Below are 22,409 nucleotides of genomic sequence, written 5' to 3'. Positions count from 1 at the left end.
TAAAAAGAGAAAGAAATGACTAGTCCTGAGGCTCCTTCACATGCGTATGTACACACACACACACACACACACACACACACACACACCACAGTTATTCTAGGAGGTGCCTGGAAGACTCCGCCTGGGACAGAAAAAGCCAAAAAGTAGCTACATACGGAGCAAAGTTGAGAGTGGCAGTGGACACAGGAAGAGCTGCAGCTGCACTAAAGCGACAGGCTATGGAAAGACATTAGCCACCGAGCAACTGGCCTTGTGCAAAGAGAAGTGCTGCTGGGTAACCGCCACCAAGTGTGCTTCCTGGCAAGTCCTGGCTGCCCTGCCACCTCCTCTTTGGCCTGGCAGAGACAGGCTCCATCTGAGCAGGGGGACAGGGCAGTTGCTGGCCCTTCGCAGGCTCAGGCAGCTGAGCCAAGGCAGGCGTCTCCAGCCACACTCTTTCCGCTCTCACAAGTTACCCTGAGTCCAGGGCGACAGACGGGCTCCCGTCATCCTGGAAGGGGACCCTGGAAGGAAGCCTGGACCCTGAAGGAAGCCCAGGTCCTGTATGCCAGGCTCTCCTCTGCATGCCCAGCAGGTTTCAGCCCTCTCTTTCCCCGGGTTCCCCTTAATTTAGTTTTTTCTTCCTCTTCCCCTCGTTTTCATGCAGTGCCCCTTCTTTCTTTAATACTCTTAAATATTAAGTTTTTTCTTGTCTCTTCCTTTGCCATTGTTATTACTCTTCAGGTCCCCACACCCACCCCCCACAACACACATTCTTTAAAAAAATCTTCTTATTTTTCTTTCTCCTGCGGGGGGGGGGGGGAGCGCGCACACACACACACACACACACACACACTGAAGGGTGGGAAACCTGAGAAGTCATAGGCTTCAGGAGCAAAGACTAATGCTGAAGAGCAGCTAAATTTAGTAGCTTCAAATACAAGGTGATGTCTTCAAAACATTTCAGGCTCCAAATGTGCTGTGAAAATCTCCCGGTTAGGATTCCTCCATGAAAGGCTGGCAGCTGCCCCAACGCTCACCTCTTGGAAATGGGGGTTTGGGAACTGGTCAGTACTCAGAGGTCCCTCCCCTAACACTCACTCTTAGAGCCAGCCAGTTGGTGCATTTTCTTAGAAACTCATGTCACCAAAGAGCCCGGCTTCCCTCTGGGGACACACAGGAGGAAGGGCCACCTTCTTCAGGGTGAACTAGAGCAACTAAGGTGGGCGCATTTCCTAGGAGCATGTGGAGAGGCTCGGCCACATGAGCTGGAAAAGCAGACAGGAAAGGCCAGAGTAGAGAGCGCTGCGGGGCGTGCACACACCACACCACCTTGCAGCTGCTTCCAGGGAGGGAGGAGGCCATCTCTTTCGCCCATGGGTCCTCGCCCTGTCTAATGCCATGGACACTCCTGTTACAGAGTTCATGGTCATGAGCCAGACGCCGGGCAGTGGAGAGGACCACACCTAGGTCCCTTTTAGGAAAATCAAATCTGGTACCAGCTGGGTAGGAAAGAGGGACAATTCCCATGCCTTCTATAGCCACTCTATTTCCCTGGGGGAGGCGACACTGGGAACAGGCCTGGGAGAAAGTGACCCAGAGAGGAAGGAGTGTCTCCTTTTTGGGCAGTTTTTAGGAAGCAAAGCGCCCTCCGCCCCACCCTATTTGCCAAGAATAATTTAGAATGACTCCCTTCTAAAAGCAGAGGACTGAAACATAGAACTCTTGGGGCGTCCTGCTGACTCAGGGCTCAGAGGTCATCATGAGCTGACGTGATTCAATGAGAAATGTATGTGAAAGCAAAGCGGTCTGCAAACTGCAGCATGCTGGCCAGTGGGCTCAAAGGGACACGTCAAAGGCCATGGTTGGCATGGCCTGGGGGTGTCCACAATGCCCTGAACCCTTGAGGAGCCAGTAGACAGGCATGGCACCCAGATAATATTTGGGTCTGAAGCTGCCTTCTCAGGCAGCAAAGAAACCTTATATAATGAAGTTAATATTACAGAGCACTTTTCTTTCCAGGGCAGGGTTCGCCTTTCCGGCCACCCAAAGGAGGCCTCCCGGTCACAGTATCACTTAGGATCTGATTTAGCTTCTGCGGATCATGCTGAATTATTCACTAGCTATGGATACTGGCCCAGCTCTGGGGTCCCGGTGGTGGGGTACCTGAAGTGAGCACACTCCCCAAATCCAGACTTGGAGGAAGGTCAAAGGGACAAAAGAATCAGGGGCACCAGACTCAGGATGCGGAGGATGTGGGCGCAGGAGCTGGGGCGGCGGGATGGCTGGAGGCAAAGAACAGTCAGACAAGCTGCCTGCAACACCCCAGCGCCTGCCACTGGAGAGAGAAGGGAGGTCAGAGAAGGCTTCTGTTCCCAGGAACTTTGCTCACTGCCTCCAGCCCTCACTGCAGTTCAGGGGAGCCCTCGGTTCCCTAGGAGCCTAGAAGGAATGCAGTGGGGTGTGTGCACTCATCACTGCTCCTGTTTCAGAGTCCTCTGCCCTGTGGCGCATAGAGAAAGCCCAAACTGTGCCTGTGAAAAGAAAGAAGAAGCAGAGCAGGGATCAGGTAAGTGATACTGTATTTCCATTGCCTCATCTGGCACCAGAAGAGACCAGGGTCACGTTTCACATCTCAGGGATGTGGTGAATCCAGGGAGGAATGTGCCCGGTGGCTGGGGAGACCTGTGCTAGCTGCCAGGACCCATGCCCACATCACCAGCGCTGGCTCCTTGTCATCTGGAACGGATGACAGACAGCTCGTCTTGCTGCTTTTATCAGCTCTGTTATCACCCAAACCTTGAGCACACCTTCCACCGGGGCGTGTCTGAGGGGGCTGAGGCTCCTGGCGGGAAGGCTGGGGGCCTGACTGGTGTCTCCCACCCGTGTCTGGGCTGGTAGCATCTCACACACGCCCCCCACCCCCGGGGTTGTGCTTAGAGTCAGGTGGGTAGAGAAGGCATGACATCAGGTCTTGATAGGTAACTTGGACGGTATCTAACTTCACCCCCTGTACCTAGGGGAATTTTGTACTCCCAGAAGCCAGAGCTAATCCGGAGAGCGCTGGGTACTTTCTATCTAGAAAGTCATGGATGTCAGTAGGGAAAAGATGAATAAAGGCTAGTTCCAGAGGCCAGCTGCCTGCTGGGGCAACTGAGTCCAAAACCCTGCTCTAAAGTCAAGAGGCTTCTGCTGTTCATGATCTCTGGTGTCAGAGCTTTAGGTAAGGGGCAGAGTCATTTCTTCGGCCCCTCTCCTGATTGGACAGGACCCCTAAAAAGCAACGGGGCTTCACCTGAACATGAGGAACTCAAATCGGACTGAAGGAAGAACTTAACTCACCAGGTACCTCAGATATACTGGGCAACAGGGGCTTTTAATCACTGAGACAGGGAGCAGCAGCTCATGGCGAAGCACAGAGCTGCCCTGCCTTGGCCTGGTGGGCGGCTGGCAGCGTGGGCACTGCCTTGGGAGGCCCTCCTGAGGCCGCTGGGCTGGCTGCCCCTCTGCCTAAGGAGGCTTTCCACACAGAGGAAGAGAGAAAGGAAGAGGGGATGAGAGAGGGTGGAAGAGGGGTACAGAGAAGGCAGCTGTCCTCCCCAGCCACTGGGTGTGAGTCCAGGCTGGCACGGACCGGCGCATGTACACGAGCGACTGAACGGAAAGAGTGTAACGCAACTCTAAAGGTGGATGCGTTTGTGTGGACAGGCCAATGGGCCAGCCGGACAGGGCCCCGTCGGCCTCCCACGGAACCTGGGCAACAAGCTCAGACACATCAGGAGGCCTCACAGATGGATGGTCCAGCCTCCCCCACCTGCCGAGGGAACCTGTTTGGAAACCTCTCTCAGCAGAGCTGGCCCCACCCACCTCTGAACCGGCAGGCTTCCAGACATTAAAAAAACCAGGCTCCTCGACACCTGCCAAGACCTGTCTTCTTGGCAAGAGCCTAGGGCTAAGGGCAGCCCCTCACCTGCCATTCCTCAGAGTAAACAGAGGTGCTTATTTATGCCCCTTATTTATTAGGGCAGAGGAGAAATCTTGTTGTTGGAGAAATCCGGTGGGGGAGTGTACAGGACAGGCTGTCCAGAGTCTGCTCTGGTTTACGTGATGAGCGGAACGTCCCTGGTCTCCCCGTCTGGGGCCTGGAGATAACACCTCATGAAGCCACGGGGAAGCGACCATCGTGGCATCATCTCCACACTCTCCCCCTCACCCCTCAGCACCTGGTCCTCTCTCCGGCCCTGCCTACCCTCGAAGCCAGGGGGCAGCAGGCTGGCCTGTCGGTAAAGTCCTCCTGCCACTGAGCATTCCGTGCTGGTCTCCTCAGGCTCTGGACATCCTCTGTGAGCTTCAGGGTCCCAACACCCCAACCCACGCTGCTCCTCATCCTCTGGGGACCAGCCACACTGCACAGACGGGGAAGGATGACCAGGGCGAGGTCAGGGGCCGGGCAGGTAGAGCTGGCTGTGAACTCAGCACTCCTGCACTCTTCCTCTCCCAAGACCCTCCAGCTGGAACACCTTGCACAAGCCTTCTGAACGCGGCGACAGCTGGAGAGAGCTTTTGAACAAGGCCGAGAGCGCATCAATGACCAAGCCAAATGTGGGAGAAAGGGAAAACAAGCCTCTGACCCCTGCAAGGGCTAATCCACTCTCTGAAAGTCTGGGAGCAGGTTATCAAGGCAGGACAGAAGAGTTGCTAGATTTTCCTGAGTGTACACTACGTCTTCTAGGAACTGCTGCTCAGTAAAAGAGAGACCGGGAAGGGGGGTGAGACTCATCTGCTGAGGAACCAGGAGGTCCAATTCCTCTGCCACTGCACATATAACCAGTGGTCCCTGCTGAAAACTCCAGGGCCCAGATTTCCAGAGCTTAAGGCCACACACAGATGGGGAACCCAGATGTCACCTGCATTCTCTATTTACCTGCCGATGCCCCAGGGCACCAATAATGATGACTTAATTTTTCCACTTTATAGACATAAGACAGAGAGTGGTTACCTTGCTCAGTGTCACACAAATAATAGAAAGCAGAATGGTGAGGTTGAGATGACAATCTGTTTTTGTTCTGAAAGGGGAATCATTTAAGACACAACCTTGAAGACAACCAAGTAGATCTGGAGGGAACGAATGACAGGCGAACAACATCACTAAGACTGAGCTGCTTCCTGGAACTGTGAACGCTTCTCTGTGCCTCTGCCGCACCCCTGCTCTCCGTGGGGCTCCAGGCCCCCTACTTTCTTAGGGAGGGGCCGGGGTGAGCCTCACAGGACAGCTAAGGAACTTTAGCTGCCTCCCGGGTGTTTCAGTAATTCAACCCCTGATAGGGCCGGCTCTGGTCTGAAAGTCAGCTGCTAAGCTCTAAACAATGGCAAGGGGTGTGGGTAGTGGGGGAGGCTTATGAATTAAAAATAGATGTTAGTAATCACCAGGGAGCTTGCAGAGAGCATGTGGGGCTATGTTTACTAGAGAGAGAAGAATCCCTTCTATTCATGCCCAGAGACCAGGGTGGAACCACCACCAGCTTATCACACCAGCCAACGGCCTCTGGGTTCGGGGGAGTCAGCTGACCATGCAGGTTTACTGATGGCTGGAAGACCCCCTTCCTCAGGACATGGAGGCACTCCCTCTTCTCAGCATCCCCCAGGGCCACGGCCATCCCTGGGGGGACAGCGCCAGATCAGAAAGGATGTATAACTGAAGGGGAAATTGCAACCAAGAGATAAAGCCACCGTCCTTGGGCTGAGGCAACCCGCTCATGATGGAAATTGCACAAAATGGTCCCTGGCGGTTTTAGTGACTTCAGATCTCAGTCTGGTCTTGTGGACATGCTAGAAACATGGGGTCTCGTCTCCTCTCTGCCATGAACTGGCTGGGTGCCCTTAGGCAAGCAGCTTCCTGATTCCTATAGGCCTCAGTCTGCTCATGTGTAACATGGAGATAACAGTACCTGCTCTGACAACTTCACAGGGATGTTATGAGGAGTAACCAGGGAGTATATGTATGACAAAGCTTCGGAAAGATGAAATTTCTCAATAAGGATATAAAACAGTCATAGGAATAACCATTTTCCCCATTCCCAGCCTGAACCCAGGGACCCTTCCCCCAGTGTGCTCACCCAAGTCTCCTGGCCTGTCTTCCACCAGCAACAAGAACAGAACCCTGCCACTGTCACCTCCTGGATACCGTGGGGGCGGCGTAAAGACCAAACGGGAGCCTGCAGAGAAGCTCCCCAGCTGATGGGCTCCCCACCCCCTCCCCCCTGCATTCCCAGTCAGCAAACATCAACAACCCCTCACCAGCCTCCGAAAGTGCCCATCCCGCACCCGCTCGCACAGCCTCAGGACTACAAGGTTCCCGTTCTCCCTCCTCGCTAAACAGCTCTAGGACCAGAGACCCTGGCTTGACAGGACTGTACAAATTTGACTTTAAAAATGTATCCGCTGACTCAGCAGTGAGAGGCGGGCATGGCAGCTGTTGCAAACAAAATACTTGCTCACTGAGAATCCCCTGCAGTCCAGTGGTTAGGGCTCGGCACCTTTCACTGCCGTGGCCCGGATTCAATCCCTAGTCGGGGAACTAACACCCCACAAGCCAGGCTATGCGGCCAAAAAAAAAAAAACTTGCTCATTAAGGGCTGAACAACTGGCTCACCCTGTGGGTCCCTCTGGGTCTCCCTTCCCTCCACAAGGCCACGTTTCCCTTTTAGCCGACACATCCAGATCTCACTCTTGGCACAGACTTCTCTGTAGTTAAAACTAAGCTTGCAGATGGTCCAGTGCCATCGTTTTAAATACTCTCTACATGCTGACAACCCCCAAGTGTCTGCCTTCAGCCTGGGTTTCTTCCCAAGACTCCAGACTCCAACATCTGACTGCTTATTTGGCCTCCCCGTGTGGATGTTCAACAACCAACTCAAACGTAACGTGTCCAAAGACTAGCTCTTATTGCTGCCCCACAGCCCCTCCAGATATCTGGTCCATGTGCTGTCTTCCCCAACTCAGTTAACGGCAATTCCTTCTTTCCAGCTGACAGGCCAAAAACCTGTGAGCCATCGCTGCCCGCTCCCCTTCTGTTGTGCCCCACATCCATCAGGAACCTTTGTAGCTTGATCTCTGAAGCAAATCCAGAATCCAGCCACTTCCCCCACTCTCACCCTGCAGCAAACCACTGCCACCTCACCCCTGGAGGCTTCCAGCAGCTTCTAGCCAGACTCCCTGCTCACGCTGTGGCTCATAGCCTTGTCTCCAAACAGCAGCCCGAGCGGTCTTCTTCAAGGGTGTCACTCATCTGTACAAAACCTAATGACTTCTCATCTCACTAGAGAAAAAAGTCAAAAGCCCTTTTCCTGGCCTACTAGTGATCTGTAGCCCTCCCTGCGCATCTTTTAAAAACTAACAAAAACCAGACTGCCTCAACGAATATTGGCCTCCTTTCTCCTCCCCGGAAGAGCTGACCCTCCACTTCCGCCATCTCCTCAATCTACTAAAACTAGTTACTTGCCACAGTTATCAATGACCCCCACTGCTTGATACTATCTACGTACATTTCCCAATCCAGATCTGACCTGTCACTCCTGCTGCATTTCACTCTGTTGAATACTTACTTCCTCCCTCTTTAAACTCCTTTCTCCTTATACTTCGGCATCATTTCTCTCCAGGTTCACTCCTGCAGACCTGGCTACTCTGTCCCTTATACGTCGTCTCTGTCCTTGGTCTCAGCCCCCTCGACACATGTCCTTCGACCGTCTCATCGCACCCAGGATTTCAAGCTCAGTACTGGCTCCCAGGGTGCTCGCCCCAGCCCAGACCTCTCCCCCAAGGCACTGCCAGGTGATGCTCTTTAGATGGACAGCTCCCAAAGGCACCTACAACTCAACGTGTCCAAAAGTGAATGCATCACTTGGCTCCCAAAACATGCTCCTTCTGTGTTTCCTCAACTAAAGAATGCCCCATTCCTAAAGCTGCTAAGCCAGGAAACTAGAGTCCTCCTCTACTCTTCCTTCGTCTTCCATGTCCACTTTCTTGCCTATACTATCGATGAGAACTGCCAAAGGTCTTCTGAATTTATCTCTGACTTTCCATCCTCACTGCTGAAGCCTAGACTCCGGCAATAGCTCCAATAACGGTTTATTTGACTCCATTCCTGTCCCCCTTCCTAACCTACTGTCTACACTAAGACCCAAAGGGACCTCCTCCTGCCATTTTCCTGCCTAACACCCTTTGATAACTTCACACTACCCCAGACTCAACATGGCAAGGCCTTTTGTGACCTAACCTCTACCTACCTGTCAGCCCCCAAAAGTGCTAGACGCTCCAACGACAATGAACCCCGGGTAGTCCCTGGCATCAGCTCGCTTGCCTTTGTACACACTATACCGTTCCTCCCCCCCGCCTTCCTCCCAATTCTCTGGCTAAATTATACTCCTTCTTCAAGATTCAGCTCAATGGCTTCCTCTAGAAGGTCTTTTCCAACAAGCTCCCGTATCCTCAACACAGCCTCATCACCCTATCTTGTCCATTCACCAGTCTGTCTCCCCTCTATTCAGTGAGAACAGTACCTCCGGCTTATTCGTTCTTATAGCACATAACAAGTAGGCAAGAAATATCAATACTTATTATTTGAATAAAAGAATGAATATAGAGATTCAGAAAGTACCAAACTAGATTTTCTTCTTACCAAACAGCCCTTCATGGATTCCTCCTCTAACTTCTTTGGTTGGTAACAATATTAAAAACCATACTGCGCCAGGCTCCGTTCCAAGTATTTGACATATATGAACCCATTTAATCCTAGAGCAATTCTACTATTATTATCCCCATCTCCAACTGGGAAAACTGAAGTACAAAAAAATTAAGTGACTCAGGCAGTAAGTGGCAGAGCCAGGGTTGATGCTAGACTGTGCTCTCAACCACTGCATGTATTACCTCTTGAGAGCATGTTTAAGGAAAACAAACCAAAATTACTATCAGCCTGAGCAAAAGATAATTTTCAAAAACAAATCCCCAAACAAACAAAAATCAGCCTTTTGGGGATCATCTCTTGCTTTTGGCTTGTCCTATCTCTTGCTCCTTCAATGAGACACACAGCTCTGCAGATAGCAGTGTGTCCACACCCACCAGGCCAGGCCCCAGCTCAGGTCCTCAAGGCCAGAGGCCCCTGCGCAGGTGGCTCCTGCCTCTGAGTAGCCCCGACCCGGAAGGCCCTCCTCTTGCCCCGCCTCACCTTGTCGCTGAGACCCTCGGCCTCCTCAGCCAAGAGGTTGCCACCATCAGCCAGCAGCAGGGACGTGTCAGTGGTGGAAGAAGACCGGGGGCGGCACTGGTGCTGGTGCAGGATGGCGGCCAGGCTGCTGTCCTGGGGGGCCTTGCGCAGCAGGTGGGGGCTGCCACGCTGAGGCTCCAGGGAGCTGCTCTTGGTGCGCCGGCTACTGCCCCCGCTGCCGCCACCCCCACTGCTGCTGTGCAGGCTAGCACCCCGCTTGATGGAGGGCCGGGAGCGGATCTGCTGCAGCACGCGGTTGAAGGCAGTGGGCCTGGCGGGCAGGTCGTGCAGGGACATCGCATAGGAGACGCGGTGCATCTCCGGGGAGCGCTCCTTCTCGTCCGGGGAGTCATGGTCGGACATGGCCTGCTGATGCTGCTGCTGGGAATCCTGAGACGTCGGGTGTTCCCTCTCCCGTGACCGGCGGCGGCCGTGGAACAGGTGCTTGAAGCCGTGGCCAAACATGGAGCCCTCTGAGAGCTGCTGGATTTTCTTAAGGAGGAAAGATGAAGAATCTGGTGAGTGGAAAGCTCTCGAACGCCTAGTCGGTTGCGGGCAGAGGTGAGGGGTCCCTTCCTGGGATATGAGTGTAGCTCCTACAGCCATGTGAATCTGGAAGATCCCCATGAATGTCCTGTCATGCCTTAAAGGTCACCTTGCAGAAAGGTGGCAACCCAGACCAATTCCTCTCATTCACAAAGAAATGTACCTGTATGGCTTCCCACAGGACATTCCAAATCCACACACGGTTCAGGATTACTGGTCATGATATCCTTGTGCCTATAGTCTGGGGCTCAGTGGCACATGCGGGCAGCACTTGGCTCATGAGGCTTATCCCTCTGGACTGATTCTCCCTCCATCCCCTAGTCCCTTTCTCCTTCCAATTAGGTCCTTCCTCCAGATGCTCTTTTGGCCCACCAAGCATCCATTTCCAAAGACGCCTCATTGCAACACTCACTGGGAAAATCAGGGTCATACAATCAGGTTATACAATTGTAGCAGATATTGCTAATGACCTACCAATAACTATTCTCCTTTCTTTCTTACCAAATTGCATGGCCTTATTGTGCCATGCTAAAAATTCTTGCTTCATCAGACCCCTTTGCAGCTACGAGTAGACACGTGACATAGTTTGGGCCAATGAAAAGCAAGGTGAGCGTTTCTGGGGAAACTTTTGCTTACCTAATAAAGGTACTAGCCCTTTTTACTTTTCCCATCTGGAACATGGAGGCAATGCCTGGAGATGCAGCAGCCGTCTTGCAACGGCAAGTAACTGGCACGACGATGAAGACCTACACACAGATGGTAAAGTCCCCAACAACAGGCCTGGGAACTTGAAGGCCTTATGGAATCACCAACCCAGCTGTGAATGACTACGCTGGGATTCTTGGTTCATGAAATAAACAAGTCTATCTTTATCTGTACAACTCTAGAATAATTTCCTTTTATTTATAGCCAATCTCATTCCTGACATAGCCGTAAAATAAATTTTACTGAAGCTTCTGAGTTGGTGAATACTTCCACATGCCAGGAGGGTGACACATCGCAGTCCAAGGGCCCGAGAAACTCCTGTACTCAAGACCTTCCAAACCTCACCGTATGTGCCTCTTCCTCTGGCTGTTCATCTGTATCCTGTATAATAAACTGGTAAATGTTAAAAAAGTAAATAAACTACCTCAATGGGCATACCTTGTAGTGCGGTCGGTAACGTGACCACTTCTTTAGAAGACAATCAGAATATAGTCTTAGTGTCTTTCCACTCAGACTGGAACAAACCAAAGGGGCTCTGGAGCCCAGTGCTGCACTGGCCCCAGCCTTCCCTCTTAGCTCTGCCGCTGAGATGTTCCACCTGCTCCCCAGGCAGCACTGCTCAGTGAGAGGCGGCCCAACCACCCGGCCAGGGTGAGGCAACGTGTGGGATAACTCCAGACAGCTGCTTCTGTCAGGGGGTCAGCTCATGTGGTGGAGCCGAACCCTCGGCAGAAAGCCTCAGAGCCAACAGGAGGAGGGGTGGGACTCTGAGGACCAGGTGAGAACGCCCACTCTGTAACTCCTGAGAGGGAAGCTCAGAACCCAGCCACATGGGGTTCAATGTCTTCATCTGTAAGGAACAACTCATCACCTCAGGAGGCAGCCTCGGTCATCTACGAAACCTTGCAAAGAATTACAAGTACTGGCTTTTCTTTTTTTTCTAGAAACAAACTTACAGAGCAGAAAACTTGAACCATGCAGACGCCAAGGAGAAAACCATCCTCAGCTCTTCTGAATTAGCTGACCCCACTCTCACTGTTAACTTTACACCTCAGCGTGGTTTGTGCAGACACTACTGTTACGATGTAAGCTGCACTTACATCTGATGTCAGTAACAATGCACACTATTGCGGATTACGTCAAAGTGCAGGATTTTCCGTTTTCACCTCGTTTGAGTAGCCCCACAATCCTCAAAGTAGGTGGGGCCCTTGTACAACCCATTTTACAGGCCAGATAAGTTATATCATCACAGCTCACCGTGAACTAACGGTTTACAGTTTTCAATATGCTCTTTCTCCTGCATTCTCTCACTTGATTTTCCCAGAAACTAATAAAGGCAACAGCAGCAACATTTCAATTTTTAGGTGAGGAAATTAAGGTGACCATTACTCCTTCTCAAGAAGTTAATCCCGGGGCAGCCCCGCAGATGCTAGGTTTCACAGTGCCAGGTCTCCCGACGGGAGCTACCATCTCCTCGGGGCCAGCCTGAGGCAGAGTCTGCTCAGGGTAAAACCACCCCGTCCAAGGCAGGCCGGACTGAGGCGTGCACTCCGCCGGACTCAGAAATGGCCGGATCCTGCCGCCTCTGGACCAGGGACAGGCCAGGACACCCTCCTCCTCGTTGGGCCCAAGCTGATAGCAGACCATCCTGCAGGCACTGTAGATGGGGCCAGCTGGCTCTGGCATTTGCCCAGCAACTTCTGCTAAACGGTCACATTACATATTCCAAATTGTCTTTCTAGCATATTCTATTCCAAGCCTCTTTCTCCTCTCCCCACCACTCCTAGCCTAGCTTCTCCAACACTGAGGCCCCTCTTCCACATCCACTCAGATACAGGGTTCCCTTCAAAAGACGGCACCGGAGTCCCAAGGCATTTCGTCTCCCTGAGCCCCAGGAGAAGGGGGCAGGCGCTGGGGACAGCAGCCACCACTGTCTGCTATACTGCTTTGAATCCTAAAATCCTTGGTCAAATGACTTTTACTATCATACAACAGCATTTTTCAAAGTGCTTTCCAATGTGTGCTGTCACTCTAACCTGACGCTAGCCTAAGCCCAGGAGGCAGGATGTCACAGAGCATCAGTGTCTTCATTTTGCAGATGAAGAAACTGCAGCACAGCACAGTTAAGGGGCTCATCCCAGTCACACGGAAGAATCTCCAACTTCTAGTCTAAGCTACCTTCACTGGCTCACACACTGATTCCGAGACTAAAGCAGATACAGTATTTACATGTGTCCCAGAACAGCATCACAGGCAGGATCAAAACAAAACAAACATGCCTGGGCCATGGGGGGTTCCGCCCCCTGAACTGCAGCGGTGAATCTTCCCGTGCCACATTGTAGGACTGGGGCAAGACCTGTAACCAGTGTGGGTTTTCCTTTCCCACCTTCCCATCTGTTCTGCAGGTAAAGGAAAGCCAGGGTGACCCCAGGACCTTTGCCCCAGCAGCGCTGAGGAGTCTGCTAAAGTCTATGGTAGAGATGAGGGAAAAGAACAAAAAAGAAGACAAAGAATAATGGGGGGAGAGAGATGGCACCAAATGCAGGGGTTTTTCCTCACTTATAAGACATGGGCTGGGCTGTTTCTGCATGTGGGTGTCAGGGAGGAGAGAGTTAAGGAGTTTTGACATAACACGGTGAGTAAGTGTTCAAAAAAAAAAAAAAAAGAAAGCAAGAAAGAAAAAGAAACCAGCACATACACATAACCAGCCACAAGTTTTGGAAATGAGGAAAACCATGGTGACTAGCTTGAGGGAACTCAGCCACCAACGCGGCAGAAAGCACCACCTGCTCTGACTAACAGGTTCCAGCTACTAAATGTCACTTGCTTCTCCACATTGACTATTGCTTTTCCCCAGCTGCCAGAAACCATTTTGGTGGCCAAAGGAAGCCATGTATTTATTAGGAAAAGAGAGCTGAGACGTTTCAGAGCTAGAGATGAGACACAAACAGCTCTCCTGATCCATGAGAACAAGGAAGGGCTGTCCCAGAACTGCCCAGAGGCCAGAAGCAAGGCAGAATGGAGAGCATCCTGAGGCCAGGTGCCTGTACCTGGGCAGGTAAATGACAGAAGCTTGCTGTCTTTCCCTGAACTATCTTAAAGGGCAGAAAGGACGCCATCTCCTTGGAGTGCTATCATCGTCTCAGGAAGAAAGCGTAGGCTAGATGGTTTCCGAAAGATCCTTCCTGAGAAGGCTGTGGTCTCTGAACAGTTAGGCTTCATCCCCTTTCCTCCCTGGGTGTGGGTCCCCCAAAGGGGAAGTCTGCTCCAAAAGCTGCAAACACAGCTGCATGAGGTCAAAAGTAAAATGCTTCGGGGTGCAGTGACTTTGGCACCATCTGGTTTAAAATAGCCAGAAGCAGCTTCTAATTCCTCCAAGTCCCTGTATTCTTAACAACTCCCATTAGAGCTGAAAGGATCTTTAAAAGTGACACTAACCTAGAGTTAATTATCCCACCTGGCAGCTGACCGCAGCGCTGACTGCACATCCCCTCCTCCTGCCTGGGTTTGAAACTCCCTCTGCCCCACCACAGGTCCGGCTGGGAGGGTTCAGGGGGTGATTGGGTTACCGTGAGCCTTAGCAAGCCTAGGTCGCCAACGTTCCTCTATTTATAGGGTCTCTATGGAAACAGGGCCAGCATTAGAGAGCTAATCGCTGTAAAAAACCCACAGAGTCCTACTCTGGAGATACAAAGTGGATTGCAGAAGTCTTCAATTGCCCTTAGGAGGCCTTGGGTGGGGAGCCTGGGGTTGGAGCAGGAGAGGAACTGCCACCCCAGGTTTGGCGCTGATGGCCACAATGATGAAGAGTGAGCGGCTGCAACTGTTTCTCTTAGAAACACAGTGATGAAAGATTTTTGGAAGCATTTTTTTCTTCCCCAGCATCCCAGCTGACATGAAACAAACAGATCTCAACTCAGGGGCAAGTGATTTCCCCATTCTCAATTTTATTTTAATTCCTCATTCCTTTAGGCTCAGAGAATTCTGCCTGAGCCAGTGCAAGTCAGGCAAGGTGACCTCATGCAGCAGATCTTAAGGCAGAATCGGCTCAACTTTTATCAGCATAAAAGATTTTTTTTTTATGATTTTTTTTGATGTGGACCATTTTTTAAATCTTTATTGAATTTGTTACAGTATTGCTTCCGTTTTTTTTGTTTTTTTTTTGCGGTACGCGGGCCTCTCACTGCTGTGGGCTCTCCCGTTGCGGAGCACAGGCTCCGGACGCGCAGGCTCAGCGGCCATGGCTCACGGGCCCAGCCGCTCCGCGGCATGTGGGATCTTCCCGGACCAGGGCACGGACCCGTGTCCCCTGCATCGGCAGGCGGACTCTCAACCACTGCACCACCAGGGAAGCCCTTGCTTCCGTTTTATGTTTTGGTTTTTTGGCCGCGAGGCATGTGGGAATCTTAGCTCCCCAACCAGGAATTGAACCCACACCCACCTCACTGGAAGGTGAAGTCTTAACCACTGGACCGCCAGGGAAGTCCTAAAAGATTCTGATTAAAGGTATCTTCGCGGTGTGCCCTCTCTCTGCCTCTTATCCTACACCCCGTTCACTGCCCCCCGTCCCATACAGCCCTGTCTGACCATGCTGGTCTAAAGTGACCTCACCACCCTGCTCTGAACTCCTGCTCTGAACTCGTCATCTGCACCACACATCTCGCAATTAATCATGTTCTGCCTTGTGACACGGCTCTGTCAAACTGTTATCCAACTTTTCACCTGCTTCTGGATGGAATCCTCCATGAGCAAATGGAGGGCAGGAGCTATAACATCTATTATCTTTGTGCCCCCAATAGTAGGGGGAGAGACCTTAACACAAACATGGCCATTGCTACTTAATTATTTTCTGAGTGGAAACTGTGTGCATCTACAAGACCATCTTAAAAAGGCGATTTAATCCTTAGACAACTATCTTTTCCAAAGATTTAAAATGCTCATTCACACAGTTTTTTGTGTCTAACCCAGATCCCTCCTGCTGCAGTTAAAACCTCGTCTCAGTCTATCATCTTAGTAATTGCCTGGAAAAAGATGAACACAGGGCTTCCCTGGTGGCGCAGTGGTTGAGAGTCCGCCTGCCGATGCAGGGGACACGGGTCCGTGCCCTGGTCCGGGAAGATCCCACATGCCGCGGAGCGGCTGGGCCAGTGAGCCATGGCCGCTGAGCCTGCGCGTCCGGAGCCTGTGCTCCGCAACGGGAGAGGCCACAACAGTGAGAGGCCCGCGTACCGCAAAAAAAAAAAAAAAAAAAAAAAAGATGAACACAGACCCAGGAGCCTGAATGTGTTTACTGTCCTCACAAATGGCTGAGGTCAAGGCTTAATGTTCTCACAGCCAGCTTTGTTTTCCAGGTAGACATCATTCAGCCAGCTTGGCTGGAATAAGGAAGCTTTTAGCCATTTGGTTTGAAAAGTCAAATATTGTCTTTCTCACACAATCACAAAACATAACTGCAATCCCTCAACAGTTTTGTTTTAACTTTTCAACATGCAGAGAGGCTTAAGTGTTTGGCTGATAAAGGTGGACCCTGTCTAGTATGGCCTCATTCTAAGAATGCACCCTCCTCATCCATGAGCATTTCAAAGCAAGATGTCTTTCTTAGAGGAGAGATGAAAATAGGCATGAATTTTGAGTTGGCCTCCAAGACCACCACTGAGAAGCCACCTGAGATATTTTTCCCCCAGCTCCTGACACCCACACTTTTTTAAAACTTCAACCCCAAATTCAGGTCCTATCAAATGTTTCAATTCCTGTTGACGGAGAGATTCTTGTTAATGGGATTGGCAGTTAAGACAATTAAATACACGAAAAGCAGCACATTCTGTAAATGCCAAGCCTGCACGACAGTTCCCACTGGAACAAGGGCAGCTGGGAATTCATCTAGAACCCAACATGTGGCAGGAGAACAGACAGCTTCGTTCACCACATGCTTTCCCGTCGGCCACCAATTCCTCCTCCCAAGCCCATATCCAGCGCTGCTCTGAAAATTCCTGATGGCAGAGGGGGTAGGAGAGGGACAACCCCAGGCCTTAGGACCCTCTGCCCGCCTCACATTAGGTCCAGGTGGGACAAAAACAGGCACCCTCTGCATTCTTCACCACCCTCCACTGTCCCTGACTATTTACAGGGCTGAGGAACTGCTGTCCAGTCAAAAAAGGGCACTGACTTTACAAGGGACCTGGCACGTGCCCTTTCACTTCCCCCACTTAGAAAGTGCTCTCCTCTTCTTTGGTAATTAACGTCTCCACCCTTTACAACTTGCTCTAAGTGCACCTCTTCTGAAGAACCCCATATGTTTCTGATTCCATCAGTGATGCTCGAAGCACCCTCAAACTTACATGTGCTTCAACGGATGACTTTCTTCCAAGTGCTTTACCCTGTTTGCCTGGAGGCAGAGGCAGTGCCTGCTGCCAAAGAACTGATTTCCCATTTCCTTGTGCTTAGGTCTACCGCAATCCTACCTCCCCTGATGGAACCTCTCCCAGGGGTCCTGCTCCCACCTGAGGCTGTGGGAATCTTCACACCTGAACATATCACTTCTGAAGGAGAGCTGGGGGCCTCATGACGCAGCAAGGCCACATAGAGCCCTGCCCTACCATCAGACCCCTTCCTCAGGGTCCCAGAGCGCACACAGCCCTCCACCCCGCCCGCATTCCCATGAAGTCGCCTGTCTTCTCCATTGAAAAAGTGGAGAAGCTGAGGCCCATTAATTTTACTAAAACCCTGGGCCTTAAAAATAAATAAATAAAAGAAGATAAAAATAAGCAGGGGCTTCTTGGGAATGTCAATGTTCTCTCTCTTAATTTGGGTGGCAGGTAGACGGGGTGTCTGTTTTGCTGTTGTTATTTAAGGGGTACATATGTTTTCAGACACTTTTATATGGATGTCGTGTTTCACAATTTAAAACATGCCTTCCCCGCTGAAGGCATCAGTATCTGTTAACCCATGAACCCCTTGCCGGCAGGCTCTCTATTGGACCGCTGAACAAACAAGGGGCATCAGGCGCAGGTGACGCATCTGTGAGCAGCACAGGCTGCGAGCCAGCAAGGAGAATCATATAGGATTCAGTTGCGACTTTCCCTCAGCTCTTTGGTTTCTAATCGCTCTTCACTCTGAGCAGACAGGAAGACCAGTGAATGGTGTGGATGAAAGAACCCAAATGAGTCCTGAGTCAAAAGCACTTCAAGGGGCTTCCCTGGTGGTGCAGTAGTTAAGAATCCGCCTGCCAATGCAGGTAACACAGGTTCGAGCCCTGGTCCGGGAAGATCCCACGTGCCACGGAGCAACTAAGCCCGTGCGCCACAACTACTGAGCCTGCGCTCTAGAGCCCCAGAGCCACAACTACTGAGCCTGTGTGCCACAACTACTGAAGCCCGCGTGACTAGAGCCCATGCTCTGCAACAAGAGGAGCCACCTCAATGAGAAGCCCGCACACCGCAACGAAGAGTAGCCCCCGCTCACCACAACTGGAGAAAGCCCGCGTGCAGCAACAAAGACCCAACACAGCCAAAAATAAATACATAAAAATTAAAAATAAAAAGCACTTCGAACCAGGATTGGAATGGTGCAACTCAGAGCACCCCCTTCTTCCAGGAAAAAATATTAGTATGGTTCAGAAATCCCTGGAGAAATTGTTTGCAGGGGCTTTTGTGAGGGGAAAGAGAACCTCAGGGGAAGTCTAGGGGAAGGCCTCCAGCCAGCAAACCCAGAGCCTTCCTTTCAGGAAAGGCTGGGGAGAGGTGGAGAGGTCTGCGATTTCCTCCCCTGCCCTCGGGATTCTAAGAGGCATCAGGACAGAGCCAGCTGACTCTCGTGCTGAGCCACTCATCCCAGGCCTCAGCAACATCTACCACATGCTGTATTTTCAACAGGAACGTGTGCTTCGTGTCCCTTTCTGCAGTTTTTCCCTGAGCCCCTCCCACTCCCACTCTCACTGGTACTGCATTTACTTGCCGGAAAATCTTGGTGTACTTTTGGTCAGCCGACACTCTCTGTGACCAGCAATCTAGCATCTCCTCCCAACTAGCAAGGAACCTGGCAGCAGCAAAGGACTGGATAATGATCACAAATGAATCAAGACATGAACTCAAGTGGTTCAACAGGAATCCAAGCCACAGGGGGCAGGGGATGTGACTCCGAATTGTTGGGCTCCTGTTGCAGGAGCGTCTGCTGAGATCACCCCTGAAGGTCACATCAAATGTGTGGAGTAGCTGAGAAGGCCCCCAAAGTACCTGCATACAGTTACAGTTTTATGAGTGCTCCTTTAAGATTGCTGCTTAATTATTTTTCCTTCTTTTCACTCGTCCTCCCCACCCCATAATCACAGATCCCGGGCCACCATAGGAGATATTTACAGTGCGGTTCTCCACAACACTGAAGGACCATGGAGGGAGACCACGGGAGTCCCTGAAAGCTCTGGCTGCCACTAGCTAGGGCACATTCAGACCAAAATTCTCTCCTCTCCCTCTGCACAACTTCCTCGGAGGTGCTTCACACAAAGCCTTTTTTTTTTTCCCCCTTTCTCAAGATGATTTCCTCCATTGCACCTAATCCATCACAATGCCTGGAGCTGTCACAAGAAAACAGAAGTGGGACTTAAGGGACCAAAAGTTCCTATCTCCAAAGTTTAAAATGAAAACAAAAGCAAGCCAGAACTGCTGGTTGCTCCAGGCCAAACACAGGTATGAGACAGGGGGGGTGTTAAAAATCAAACTTACCCCGTTTTGGTACCACCATCAAATCTAAAACAAGTTAGCTTCTACCCAGTGCTAGAGCCGAAGATGGAATTTTTCCATCATTGGAAAACTGTGCCAGCACTGGTAAACAAGTCTGGACACACTTCAATATTCCCGGTCCCTTTCCCCCAGGAAGAAGGCTCAGAAACGTTGAGTGATGTGCCTGAGATCACAGAGCAAATCAAATTGCGACAGCCCCCAAGTTCATGCCTGGTTCTGAAGTCCCTACGCTGTAAACACGTGATAAAGCAGACAGAGATAAACAGGAAAAGGCCCTGATTGTCTCCCTGTGCTCCCACTGAGCAGGCAGCAGCTAGGTTTTCTCTGGGCTGCCAGCCTGGGTCCACATGGCAGTGGTCACCTCGGTGATACGCTTTCTGGTGGGGGTGGAGGATAACTTGGAAGGACAACATCTTTTCTCACACCTGATCACAATCTTGGTTCGGGGAAAGTCAGCATTTAACATCAAATGTAGAGTTGTTGCTATGTCTGCCCCAACCAGAATGAGAGTGTCACAAAAAAAAAAAAGAGAGAAAAAGAGAGGGAGTATAAGAGGGTGGAGATGAACGAGCTTCTTTAAGCAGCTTTATCTACAGAGACAAAGACACTGCAGCCCCATACCACAACCAGTCCACCTTCCCTCACGAAGGCAGCTGGGGGAATGAATGGAGCTGGCCGTTTCCAGTGCTGCCTGAGCTGAAGAGTCGGGGAGTTTCCAAGGCTGCTGCTCATGGACTCAGCGTGAGAATCCCACCTGGTCAAGGAATCAGGGTTTGCTGGCCAGACCCATCTGGATCGGCCCAGAATGAAGATGAAGTCTGCAGCAGAAGGCTGGCCCCCTCCCCACATCAGCATTAAGAGCAGCTCTTTTCCTTCACCATCTCAGTTAAAACAGGAACCACACCTCCTGACCACACAGGGTGGGCTCAGAAGTGGCAGGTGTGCCAGGTACCAAGGACTTCCTGCGCACAGCCTACCCAGTGGAGCTCATCTTAGACATAAGGCTAGCCCCAAAACTCTGAAAAGGACAGCAGCAAAACCAGAGGTCACATTCCAATAACTACCACAAATTTTTAAAGTACATACATGGAGGTAGCAGTTACGTTCTCACCCCTCCCCAAGAAACACAGACAGGTAACACACAGGTAAGAGCACACTCACCTGCGCTCTAAACTTCCTGACTCTGTGCCGCTCAGGCCAAACGAGGAATGTCATTGGTTTATTCGGGTGAGCTCCTTAGTGGCTGCTGCCATAGGATACAGGCTTTATTTAACATAACGGACGGAGTCCTTTTGCTCCCCTAGCTAAGACCTTGCACCCTCTCTGGAGAAAATGACCCCAGGCATCAATCTCCGATGCATCTAAGTTCCTTCCTTGGGCTGACATCTCTCTCACCACTGTGGTGAGCTGGCTTGAGAAGCCTGAGCCTGCAGTCCCTGTGGCAGCTCCAGCAAAGGTGCATTATTTATCACAGCTGCTGTTTTAATTAATATAGAGACATCCAATACAGCTCAATAATTGTCTCGGCAACCTCAGGCTGGAAAATAAAGGACTCCCAGCTGCATGCAATCTCCTCTTTCGGATCCTGGTTCTAAATGCCGGCTCTGCGTGTGTGCAACTTGAACCGAGGCCCCAAGCCAGCCTAAGCACTAAGCGGCCACCTGTCAGTTCTCCACGCTGGGGTTGGTTTAGCAAGCGGGCAGGGATCTCCAAGCACTAGCTTAACCTCTGGCTCCACCTAACGGCAAGAAACCCACACTCCCCTTTCACAGATGGACAAACTGAGCTTCACTCCAGGAAGGTCCCCAAAGGAGGAAACTAATTCAGCAAAGGAAACTAACGGTCTTTTGCTTGGGCTCCCACGCTGTCATTGTCTTCCCCTGCCATTTTACAGGAGGGAAAGTGATGTCAACTTTTTAGTTAGCATCTTGGATTTCTCCAGCCCTTTGTCTGCGAATAGCACTTCACACACATTATTCAAACAATCTCGGATGCGTAAGTCACTAGAACGTCTGCTGAATAATGAGGAACAAACACAGAGGCCCGAAATAAGCTGAAAGAAAGAGGCACAAATGGTACCTGACGTCCAGCACAGGGTCTGGCCCAACATCTGCTCATTCTCTCTGACCTTTGTCTGGCTTCCCCATCACTTTTATCCTGTTAAAGCACTTCTGCGTGGGGCGGGGAAAGCTAAGTCGCCGGCTGGACTCGTAAGGGGAGGGTCTGCGCTCACCTTTAAATCGGGAGGCTTGCTTCGGGGACCCGGGTTGGGCGCCGCGGCAGCGCCCGCATCCAAAGTTGGCCCGCCAGCGGAGTTAGCACCCGTGGCCTCCCCAGGCCGGAGGTCCGCGCCCGGCAGGTGGCAAGCTGCATCTTCCAGCCCAGCTCCATCCTCCTCACCCTGTTGTTGCTGCAGCTCGTCCGATTTGCACCTCTTCATGGTGTATGTGGGTCGGCAAGGGGAATCTGTCCTTCCAGCGCGCCTTCTTGGGGGAGACCGCACCCCCTCTTACACTCAGAAACGAGGCTCGGGGTCTAAATGATTAACGAGGAGGGGAGTCGGCGGATCACAATTTCTTGAATTAAAAAAATAAACCTTTTTAAAGGAGGGTGAGAGAGGGGAGAGGAGGGGAGCCTTGGTTACAGCTTGGAATAGTTCATTACGACCTGGGGAGCGGAGACAGATCACAATCGAGGCTGGGCAGCAGGAGTCCTTGGGCAGTCATTGGAGCGGGAGGAGATAGCCCCCAGCCCCCAAACTTTCTGCTTCAGGGCAAGGGCCGGGCGGAGGGGAGCTGGGCGGCACAGCGCATCCCTCCCGGCGGGCCGGGCTGCTGGGCGCGGCAGGCATGGCGCGGCCGGCCGGGCAGGTCCTCGTCGGCAGCCCTAGGCGCCGACTGCGGCCCCCAGCCCTGCCGCGAGCCCCCGCCCCACACTGGCCGGCAGCGCAGCCCGCAGCTCGCCGCGCCCCGCCCCTCCCCCGCGCGCGCGCTCTAGACCCACTCCCCGCCCTCCGCGCCGCCTGCTGCAAAGCCTCGACCGCCGCCAGAGCCAGCGGCAAGCGCGCAACCTACCCCGCCCAGTGCCTCGGCCCGGGAGGGGGAAGGCGAGGCAAGGAGGGAGTGACAACGGCAACGGGCCAATGGGAAGCCCGGAGGGCTGAGGGGGGCGTCGCGCGGCCA

The 22,409-nt window shown here is 52.0% G+C and overlaps 1 protein-coding gene across 2 annotated transcripts in view; it reads right to left on the bottom strand.

Annotated features, from left to right (window-relative positions):
* The window catches only part of TMCC2 (transmembrane and coiled-coil domain family 2), a 36,886-nt gene extending 14,751 nt beyond the window's left edge, over window positions 1-22,135 (bottom strand). The window contains exons 1-3 of one of the 2 annotated variants that reach the window (XM_060129517.1): window positions 21,461-21,550; window positions 10,424-10,885; window positions 9,203-9,733 (exon numbers count right to left, since the gene is read on the bottom strand). In XM_060129517.1, coding sequence (XP_059985500.1) covers window positions 9,203-9,706 — 504 coding nt within the window. In that variant the 5' untranslated portion in view covers window positions 9,707-9,733; window positions 10,424-10,885; window positions 21,461-21,550. Of the gene's footprint in view, window positions 1-9,202; window positions 9,734-10,423; window positions 10,886-21,460 lie in introns of both variants that reach the window. The other variant, XM_060129513.1, reaches the window with a different exon arrangement.
* Between the last annotated feature and the right edge of the window lie 274 nt (window positions 22,136-22,409).

The sequence above is a fragment of the Lagenorhynchus albirostris genome, chromosome 2 (assembly GCF_949774975.1).
Source record: "Lagenorhynchus albirostris chromosome 2, mLagAlb1.1, whole genome shotgun sequence".
Taxonomy (NCBI): Eukaryota; Metazoa; Chordata; class Mammalia; order Artiodactyla; family Delphinidae; genus Lagenorhynchus; species Lagenorhynchus albirostris.
This window is presented reverse-complemented; position numbering and strand designations above follow the sequence as displayed.